This window comes from Bidens hawaiensis, unplaced genomic scaffold (assembly GCF_021521415.1).
Source record: "Bidens hawaiensis isolate Kalapana, Puna unplaced genomic scaffold, B.hawaiensis_p1.1 tig00028773_1, whole genome shotgun sequence".
NCBI lineage: Eukaryota > Viridiplantae > Streptophyta > Magnoliopsida > Asterales > Asteraceae > Bidens > Bidens hawaiensis.
The window spans coordinates 162,320-173,151 of NW_027494718.1; the positions used below are offsets into that span (position 1 = coordinate 162,320).

At 34.2% G+C, this 10,832-nt stretch overlaps 1 protein-coding gene across 2 annotated transcripts; it reads right to left on the reverse strand.

Moving 5' to 3' along the window:
• Positions 1-259: 259 nt before the first annotated feature.
• On the reverse strand, positions 260-3,923 carry LOC143577714 (putative metal-nicotianamine transporter YSL7). Of its 2 annotated transcripts, none has more exons than XM_077061472.1 (6): positions 3,518-3,923; positions 2,272-2,435; positions 2,085-2,182; positions 1,778-1,912; positions 1,500-1,689; positions 260-1,372 (listed from the first exon to the last, which is right to left on the reverse strand). In XM_077061472.1, the coding sequence occupies exons 1-6, from the start codon at positions 3,921-3,923 to the stop codon at positions 260-262; spliced, it is 2,106 nt and encodes a 701-aa protein (XP_076917587.1). The 2 variants fall into 2 exon arrangements, with proteins under 2 accessions (XP_076917587.1, XP_076917588.1); XM_077061473.1 differs by having other exon boundaries at positions 2,272-2,432; positions 3,518-3,722.
• Between the last annotated feature and the right edge of the window lie 6,909 nt (positions 3,924-10,832).

Genomic DNA, 10,832 nt, shown 5'->3' on the forward strand with positions numbered 1-10,832 from the left:
TTAAAAAAACCGGTTTTTAAAAAACCGGTTTTCCGGTTAACCGCCCAAACCGGTTCCGTAACCGGTTTTTTTGAACACCTCTACCCATAAGAGAACAATTAATGCTAGGAACAATAACAATTAATATATCAAAAACATTGTGCAGAAAAGACGACAATACTTATTTATTATAGCTAATACAAACTTTCATTTACCTATTCCATAGAACGAACCCAAACATTAACCAAACCAAAAACACAAAAACCATACATAGCAGCACTTAAGACGACCCTAAAAATTCATCAACCTTCATGTTAACCAGCCGAGACAAAAACTTCATGCAAATCGGCGGTCTCACTCCCACCAAAGCAAGTATCGAACTCGGCAACGTCCATATCCCATCACCACATATCAAACCCGAAGCAACCGCCGGCCCGAACGCCGTCGCCTTTGGCTTATTAACCTTGGACCAAACAAACAAAATCAAGCTCCCCACACACATGTCAATCGCAAAATACCCTCCTATGTAAAACGGGATCGCCATCGCCATAGGGATCGGGATAAACTTCGCCTTATTCTTCCCAACCAGATCCCGAATCCCGTTTATCACAATCGCCAGTGCGAAAAACGCGTAACACAAAGCAAGGCAATGCTTCGGGAACGCCGCGAACCCCTCCACACCCAAAATCGCCATGTTGCGGTAAATAAGCGCGTAGGGCGCGGGGTAAGTGGACCCCGGGACCCCAAAGTTTTTAAACGCGTTATAAAAAAGCCAAAACACGCAAGGCGAGATAACGCACCCCATGGCGGTCCCGATCATCTGGCTAACGAACATGGACCGCGGGCTGGCTAACGTCATGTACCCGGTTTTAAAATCCTGCATCAAATCGGACGCGGTGGAGACTATATTCATCATGACTCCGCATGCGGCCAGGCCAGCGAGAACCCCGCCGTTCTCGCCCCCTGCCCAGGCGCCAATTACGAAAATGGCGAGTTTACCGTAGGTGGAGGCTAGGGACCAGTCGGTTAGGCCGCATCCGTAGGCGTTGCAAAAGGCGAGGGTGGGGGCGAGTAGGTAAATAACGGCAATGTGGTATTGCTTGAGTTGCGGGAAGATGTGCGGGAGTGTGAGGATGGAGAGGGTGGCGATGGAGAGGTAGCCAGCAACGGCAATCCAGATGGAGATTTGGTCTTTGAGGAAGAGTTGTGTGCGGCATTGGTCGTCGAAGGATAATGTGGTTAGTTGAGGTGAGGAGTTGCGGGTGACTGGGATCTGATTCTGGGCGTCGGGTTTGTGTTTGACTTGGCGGTATAACCCCAGGAAGGTGTGGCCGAGGACTTTGAAGAAGTTGTAGAGACCGTCGCCTAGGATCATTGCTATGCCGATGAACACCTGCAATTGTAAAACATATCAGCTTTTCAACCTTTTCAAAAAGCTAAAATAAAAAAAAAATTATGTGGCCAACAACTAAATGATATTGTAAAACATACATGCCATAAAAATTAGTAAAATTAATTACCCTGTAGCCTTGTATGCCATGGAGGCTGCCTGGTCCGAGGTCTGCAGGGTACCAGTCACCCTTTTTAAGCTCGATGAGCGGCCACATCAAACCCCATGAAATAATTGCTCCTACCAACAACGATATATTGATCAGATATGGGCAGATCATGCCAACACCCACATAAGTCGCTGAGAAGTCGAAGTAAAACCTGTGTTTATAAGTTAAAGAATCATATCGGTCAGCAACTTATTAAATGAAAGACTGTTAATTAATAATATTAGAGATATCGGTCTGACTTGTGTTCATATGCCTTAAGACCAAGTGAGGGGAAGCTTGAGAAACCACAGCCTTCTCCTGCAGTAAAGAACCATTGAAACAAACCCCACAGGAAGCTGAAGGTGAAGAACTTCCCTAGAGTTCTTACTTGTCTCCTACAATTCATTAGCATACCAAGAATTATATATATATGACATTGCTAAATCAACATATCTTAATTGTCATTTTTATGGTCATTTTGAGTTGTTCACATGACTTGTAAACTTGTTAAGTAGGTAACACTTATATGTTCAACGATGAGTTAAGTTAGTTGGTCATAAGCCTTACTTGGCTAACTTGGCTCCTTGAGGAGTATGGAAACTGTTGATAAGGTGGGCGGTCGCGGTACCACTAGGATAAATCAGTTTGAAGTCGATGATCATTATCTACAAAATGTGTAATGAGTTAAAACAACGGATTGGTAATAAACGTGTGGTTGTGCGCAATCAATGCAGTTTCCTCGTATATATCTTACCTTCCGCAGAGGTACAACCGAAAACAGTCCAAGGAAGCTAACAACGAAAAGAAAACCAATCAACCAACCCAGAGAAGGATTCTTTATATTCTCGGCCACGTTGTCTTCGTTTGACTGTTTGGCTATGACTTCACTCATGCCAAATAGATAACTACCAAACCCTCCTGTAAGTTATGCAAGTGTTACAGTATTATAATTAGCTTCAAAACATATCATTTATAAAGCTATAGATCAATGCTTATAAAATTTCCTAGACTATTATTAACATCACATTTGCATTTTGAACAAAGTCATATATATGATTAGCAATATGCGTATTACATAAATATGAGTTTTGTGATCACTCCATTAGGATTTCTATACAAACTTGTACATATCGTACCGTGATTATGTATATCATACACGTAGATAATGCGTGTTGTTTTAATCAGAGTTGAAAGAAAGAGGAGAGAATTTTGATGGTCGATTTCTTATCAACTAGCTAGAGAATGACTTGTCTAACTGTGAGAAAGAAAAAAGGTCAAGCTTTCTATTTAACATTATCTAACTATTATATTAAAGCAACACATAGTTTCACATGACGTTTAATTAAGTTATTCACATAAGATTCTATCTCAACAATATCCAAAATTATAATTCACCCCTAATAAGCTATTTAATTTTAATACTATTCTCATTTATATAATTACTAACAAAGTTACAAATATAACTTTAAATGTTGTATAAATAAGGTTTTTATAAATTTATGAATTATAAAATTTTATTTATCATTATTTATATTTTTTTGGATCCATAAGATATGTTATTATGTCTATTATAAAATTTAATTTTTTTGCTATATTTTTTTAACCATCCGTGTATTACACGGGCTATATCCTATATATATATGTATATATATATATATACCTTTTCCAAAAACTAATTTACTTAAATTAGAAACTTGACCTAGTGCGTATAATAAATAAACGTATAGGTTTGCTCTACCAACATGAGTCCATGTTTTATCGTGATTTACTTTGCGAGAACTATGCCAGAAACATCTCACTCATTTACAACCGGAAGTGTGTAAACTGTTTTTTATTTTATTTTTTATTTTTTTTTAAAGAACGGCCATTGCTACTGGCCTACCTAATCATCTTCATGGAACCGTGGGGTGCTAGGGCTAGCACATTCTCGGTTTTTATTCTTGAAAATACTGAAATTAATTAAGAGTACTCATATAAGAGAGTAAGATGAAGATATATACCGGAAAAGGCAATGCCGGAGGTGGCGACAACGCAGGTCTGAATAACGGTATTCTCCTGCCTGGTAAAGGGCTGCTTCAAATAGCCGGATTTATTGAGAAACTTGGTCCAGGTCTTGACGAAAAAGAAGCCTAAGAGTCCCGCGGACACATTCAAGGAGGGAATAATTCCGGTGGTCAGGTTAAGCTTCATGACGATGAACGTGAACAGGATTCCGAGAACGAAGCTGACGACGAATGCTCGCACCGTCAGCTGGTTCTGCCACGTGGGCACCTCCTTGCTCTCGAAGATCCGCTCGATCGTTTCCACTTCTCCGGTGTCCGTTTTGTTTCCTTTGTCGCTCTCGCTGTTCTGGACCTCGTCGTACGTGCGCCCGGTGCCATCTCTTCTCGAAGACGATCGCTCCATCAGATTACTGGAATGTGAGTAATATTACAAGAGAGGTCTAGAGATGTGAGTGTTGAAATGGTTTGGGGTGATCTGAAGTGAATGAAGGATGTATACACGGAGTGTGAGATCTTTGCATTGTTAGTAGTATATAATGCATGCTTATATGTACTCTTTTCTTCGTAGATCTTAATTATGTAAATATATATGTTGTTTTAAGTTTCTATATAAATGCATGGATTAAAGGTTGTTTTATATTCATAAACTAGCTTTTATTCCTCGTAATACGAGACTGCTTTACGTTATTCGTTTTTAATATTTATATATCTTTTTGGATTTTAATTTTATCACGGGTCACGAGTCTCAACAAACACAAATAGTTTGTAAACCCGATTATAATATATTATTTATTTGTGAAACTTTGTGAGACCCATGTCCTGCTAATTTTTTTTACTATAAATTTTTTTCTTAATTATAAATAATATCTTTAAAAACATCAAATACATATAACACAATGACCTGAAACGTAATACACAATGAACATAATATTTTTTTCTCCACAATAACTAAAACACACTGATAAGTAAAAAGATAAATGACAAACACAAAAACACAATGAAAAACAAAAAGACACAATGACGTAATCTTTGCTTTAATCATTATCTATGCAATCAATATCGCCGTTATATCAGTGATATATCGGTTATCGGTCATTTGGCAATACATAAGTCTGAATATCGGTTCAGAATATCGGTACAGATAATATCAATGATATTGACTGATATTTGACCTATATTGGACTAATATTTGACCGATATATCACCGATATTCCTGATATCAGTGTTTTAAGTCTTAATTATCAACTTTTAGTGTTCAATGTTATTGTTTTAAGTCTTAATCACTTCTAACTTGCAACGATTGTTAGTGTTTTGCAATTTGTAAAAAGTTAATTTTTTAATAGTAGGAGACTATACTGAATTATTAGTGTTAAATTGCTATATATATATATATATATATATATATATATATATATATATATATGAAATTTACATGATATTAAAATTACCGATATCCCACCGATATCTTATTTCGATAACCGATATCTCAGATATCGGTCCTTGACCGATATCCGATATTTTTCCTCTTTAACTGCTTAGATTATTATCTTTAATATGAGTGTCAATTGATAACACAATGACCAAAATCTATAACCCAATGCATAAAAAAACAATAAAAAATCACCACGAACAACCAATAACACAATAAAAAAACACACTAATTTTTTTTTACTTTTATATAACAATATGATACTCATATTAAAGATTAAAAAACGTTTGTTATTATGGTGAATTTTTTTTAAAGAAAAATGTTGTACGAAAAAGTTATTGACGTTTTTAAGTGATTGAGGAATTAACATGTGCCTGCCTTGCACTTGGCAAGAAAAGCCAACAAAAGTAGGTTGTTACTTTTATGCCATTTCGATCAATTTATTCTCTTAAATTAATTTTCACCATTCAAATTTAAGATCAATGGATTAAATTACTTTTCACACTTCTAATTTTTGTTGTCCTTTGTATTTTAACTTTACCCTGCAGAACTTTAAAAAAGTTAAAAACTTTTAGGAACTCATAACCTTGGTTTAAAAAAGCGTGAGGCGAACAAAAGCGAAGAGGTCCTCATCCGAGGCGAAAATCCAAAAGCGTAAAAGTGAACGTTTTTTGAACGCGAGGCGACCATATTTTAAAAAATATGTAATTATTTATAAGTAACATATTATAGACAAACCACATCATAATATATATTAAACGTCTGAAACATCAACATATATATATCCCAAAATTCTAAACGTAGTGTAGTACAATTTTTCGAGTACCACGTTACTCGCCCTAAATATCAAAGTAGCATAAAAACAATTTATCGAGTACCAAATTACTCATAAGTGTTTCCAAAAGAGCACTACTCAAAAGTGTTTCAACTTTCAAAAGTTTATTGCCAAATGTGAAAAGTCTAGAAATGACTAATTATAAATGTTAAGTAGAAAACGGGTTAACTGGTCGCTTTTTATACATAAAGACTTCGCCTCTTCGCTTTTTTGCCTCGCACAAAAGCGCAAAAAGCGTTCGCTTTTTTAACAAGCTTCGCCTTGGGTAGGCAAAAGCGTTGAGGTGTTCCCCTTAGGTCGCTTCTCGCCTCACCTCGCCTTGAGCGCGCTTTTTTAAACCAAGCTCATAACAACAAAAACATTTTTTTACTCTTTTTTGTCATATATTAACATTGTTTGAGACTAGTTTAACCATATTTTATATATAAATTTATGATTACATATATAAATCATAAGTTTACATATGTGTAAAACTTATTTACTAACAAATCTAAATATATGTAAAAAAAATCTAGATATGTGTAAAAATAGTTTTAATAACTATAATCTTAAATATAGATACAAAAGTGATAAGACTACACTCAAATAACATTAACATACATAAAATTTTGTAAAAAACGCTAGTTATTAAGAGTTCCTTTAAGTTTTTAAATAATTTATGAATTCTGTAATGATACCAATCTTATATATATATATATATATATATATATATAGGCTATGTATAAAATGGAAACACTGTTGAGTTAAAGTAACTCTGCAAACCCAATGAATGGACACAATTAATATACATCTACATCCTGTCATGTTCTTTATTTATATGAGAAAGAGTATGATTGTATTTTTCAATATATAACATCTCTATCTTTGTACTTTGACAAGAATTTTTTTTATCAGGTGTGCATCAGATTTTGTCGCCATATTCATCTCTCCACATTTGAAACAACTCATGCATTCATAAACAAACACTATTGTAAGATACAATCAAATTAATAATAACAAAAAAAAAAACTAAAAAGATGAAGTAATGAGAAAAAAAAAAGTTGACTCGGGCATTAAATTAATATAATGAAATTTTGTGTTTTTATTATTGGCTTACTTTTTTATTACTATATTACTAGATATTAATATTTAGAAAAAATTCTTAAAATGTTCATTATTAAAAGATATTTCAACTATTAAATGCTCATTTTTAAATTTAATAATTAAACATTTATTTGCGTCGTCTTATCACCGCAACCCGGACCGATAACGCTTGGGTTTTACTAGAATCTGGGTTTTTTTGCCTTTTTGTTTTAGTTTCGTTACTATAACGAACGTAACTGTAACCGACCGAATTCGTGGCTACTCGCAGCTTGAGAATGCTCGGGTGTTAGACTCACCGTTGCATCTCCGTAGACAAAAACGCTCGGGTTTTATCTAGACACAGGTTTTACCGACCGAATAAATAGCGTTTTAAATATATTACATTTTTACGTTGTCAAACTTTACAATATGTAAATTAATAAAATTTTTTAATTTGTAATTATTTTTATTATGTAAATTACCATACTTTTTAAAACTTTAAAATATGTAAATTATTTTAAAATATGTAAGTTACATAATTTTTAAACCTTTAAAATATATAATTACATTTATACATTTTTAAATTTTAAAATGTAAATTAACATAATTTTTTAAACTTAATATATGTAAATTATTTTTATTATGTAAATTAACATACCTTTTAAAACTTTAAAATAATTTTTAATATGTAAATTATTTTATTAAATCTTTAATATGTAACTTACATAACTTTTAAACCTTAAAAATATGTAAATTACATTTGAATATTTTTTAATATTAAAATATGTAAATTAACATATTTTTTTAAACTTAAATTATGTAATTTTTTTTAAATTAACATAATTTTTAAACCTTTAATATATGTAAATTACATTTGCAAATTATTAAATTTAAAAAATATGTAAATTAACATAAGTTTGGTGGTGACCAGAATTAATTACTGAGAGTTAATTCTGGATAAGGGGGGTGTTAGAGCCCCCGTTGGAGCCCCTGGCCCTGGTGTGGAGGGGCTCCAGCAGGGGCTCCAGAGAATTTTTATTTTTATTTTTTTACATACGCGTTCAACTCTCTCTCTCTCTACTTTTATTATTATTATTCACACTCTCTCTCTAGAATTTAACACCCACTAGCTGTCTGTCATTGTCTTCTTCTCTTCTACATCTTCTTCTAACACCACACACACACAATAATTATAATTACACCTCTTATACCTCACTCTATCTTCTTCTTCTTTTTGATGATTCAATGGATACCAAAGGACGACTTATTGCAGGCTCTCATAACCGTAACAAGTTTGTTTTAATCAATGCTGATGAAGTCGGACGAGTAAGTCAACTAAACTAAACCCTAATTTTATTATTATTAATTAAATTATTGCTGGCTCCAACGGCTCTTTAACGGCTCTTTTCTCTCTCTTCTCCCGCGACCAGCCTCACGCCTGCCTAGATTTCCGCGCTAGCGCCCCGCTCGCGCCCCGGTGGTGTGGTGTTAGCGCCCCGGGGCGCGAGCGGAGGGGCTCTAGCGTCCCGGTTAGCGCCCCACACCCCTCAGCCTTAGGGAAAGAAGATTGTTTGGAATGTTATCTCTTATTCCTACGCTCTTGAAAAGACGCAAACATGCCCTTGACTTTTAAAAAAAAATTCATTTTAATTTCTTTCATTTTAAAGTATTTTTATTAAAACTGACATTCGTTGGCTTCTGTTTTTACTATAATTTATTTACACTCAAAAGTTATATTGTGTTATTTATTTTAGTAATCTATTATTTTTTTTCTTTTTGAATTGACACATTAGGACTTTTAAAACAATATGACGATAGAGAACAAACTTTATATGAAAAATTGGGTTAGTGATGGTGATTGGAGAGAGAGTGTCAGGAGAGAGAACAAACTTTTCCATTCCTAAAATGCCCTTCTTTGTATTATAACAATTATAATATTGTATTTGTAAAATTAACCTTGCCTTTTAATCTCATCTGTATAATGAGATTCATCAATGGCTAAAATAGAGTTTTCAAAATTTTCTTAAATGAAGTGAGTTTTTATTATATCTATGCCCTATATATATATTTATATATGGATGATTTCATTTAAGAACTTGATTGAGATATAAGAACTTTAGAACTCATCTAAACCATTGATTTAATAAATCAATGGTAGAGATCTCATATTGACTTTTAAATGTAATATGTGGCTAGGAATTATTGAGATTAAAATGGTAATTGAGCATTTACCTTCTCTCTCCTATCATAGTTTCTCTCTCAATTTCTTTCAATCAAATTTCTCCCAATCTAAAGATTCATTATCTTCATAGTCAGAGTTCCATCCTAAAATCCGGTCATCATCTCCGTCATCGGCAATTGGATCTTTCTCATTCGGGTTTTTGGGTGTTTTTCACTCGATCTTAGGGTTTCGTTGTAGTCGGTACTAAAACCCTAGATTTGGGAAGATCGACGCCGGCTTTGTTGTTGTTACTGTGCTTTGATTTACCGGATAAACAAATACAAAACAGTAGGTTTCCAGTGAAATTGGTGGCGAGGGTCCGCGTGTTCGTGAGTAAAACTTGTTAGTGCATAATGTCTATTGCTAGGGTCTTAGATGAATTAGATATGATTGTATAGGGCTAAAAGTGTCAAATGTATAAAGTGTATGTTAATAGCGCATGTGTCACAAACACTGCATAAGTTATGTGGCGCATATCTTATACGCCGTATAACATATACGGGGTTTGTAGTCTTTCACGTTGAGTCCTATAAATAGTGGACTTATGCGTTATTATGTAGACTTTTGGTCATTGTCAGAGAGAGTGGGTAGAGAGAAAAAGTAGCCAAAGTGTCATATCTTGTAATACTTCAAGGTATCAATGAATGTATGCTTAATGTTTACTTGTTTGTGTTCATTCTCAATTGATTCCACACATTGAGTTATAGGCTGTAATATCAAGAGATCCTGTGTGTCATATGCATCATCATTCCAGGCCATTTCAAGTGGTATTAGAGCATTATGGCTCATTACTAGCTTGAACACTTCAAGTTTTCTATGGTTTTCTTTCTATCTACTAATTCAATCGTCAAAAGTCCTTCAAACTTTCACATTTTGTTCCTTACTTATCCGTGGCAAACCTTACCAAAATTCATCCAATTCCTACATCATTTGAACCTCCAAATCATCAAAATACTAAAACAATGATGTTTACCGTATATGTTGAGGTAGCGAATAACTTCTTCACGTATAACATATACGGCGTACAACTTATACGCCGCATATGTTATAAGGTTAAGAACATATACATTGACTAGTAGACTTATACGTTGACTTTCTTTGACCACATACATATACGTTGACCTTGTTTTCATACATATCCGTTGACCAGAAGAGATATACGTTGACTTTGTTTGACCAAAATGGAAAACCTAAGTGCGTTCATGTCACAGCCATCTATCCTACTTCAAAACATTAACTTGGAAAATATAGGGACAGCCAACAAGCCTCCCAAGCTAATCAGAATGGAAGATTATCCATCGTGGGCTGACAAGTTTGAGACGTATGTTCAAGCCTTGAACTACGAAACATGGACAGCTGTGGAGGAAGAATACATTATCCCTAAGAATGAAAATGGGGAAAATTACCGATTGTCTGAAATTGCTGATGAAGAAAAATATGTGTTCTTAAAAGAGAAGAAAATGTTAAATCTCTTTCAACAAGCCATCAAAGCTGAGATCTTTCAACTATTGCAGCATAATGGTTATTGTTATTCAATTTAGCATGCATTGTTGAACAAAGATCGTGGAAACCCTGATATGAGAAAGAGGAAAATAGCACTGCTCAAGAAAGAATTCGATATATTTACTCAAGTTAAGGGTGAATCTTTCGCATAGCTGATTAAGAGATACTACTACCTGGTGAATGAAATGAAGAGGCTAAAGATTGACAAGCCTAAGTATGAATACATTGATAAACTTGCTGATGCATTACCTGAAGAATGAGG

Excerpts from the sequence above, each read along its gene's own strand:
- LOC143577714 (XM_077061472.1), bottom strand. The coding sequence starts at position 3,923 with ATGGAGCGATCGTCTTCGAGAAGAGATGGCACCGGGCGCACGTACGAC. Across the intron at positions 2,436-3,517 it reads CTCCGGCATTGCCTTTTCCG|GAGGGTTTGGTAGTTATCTA; the intron begins GTATATATCTTC and ends CATAACTTACAG. Across the intron at positions 1,913-2,084 it reads CAAGGAGCCAAGTTAGCCAA|GAGACAAGTAAGAACTCTAG; the intron begins GTAAGGCTTATG and ends AATGAATTGTAG.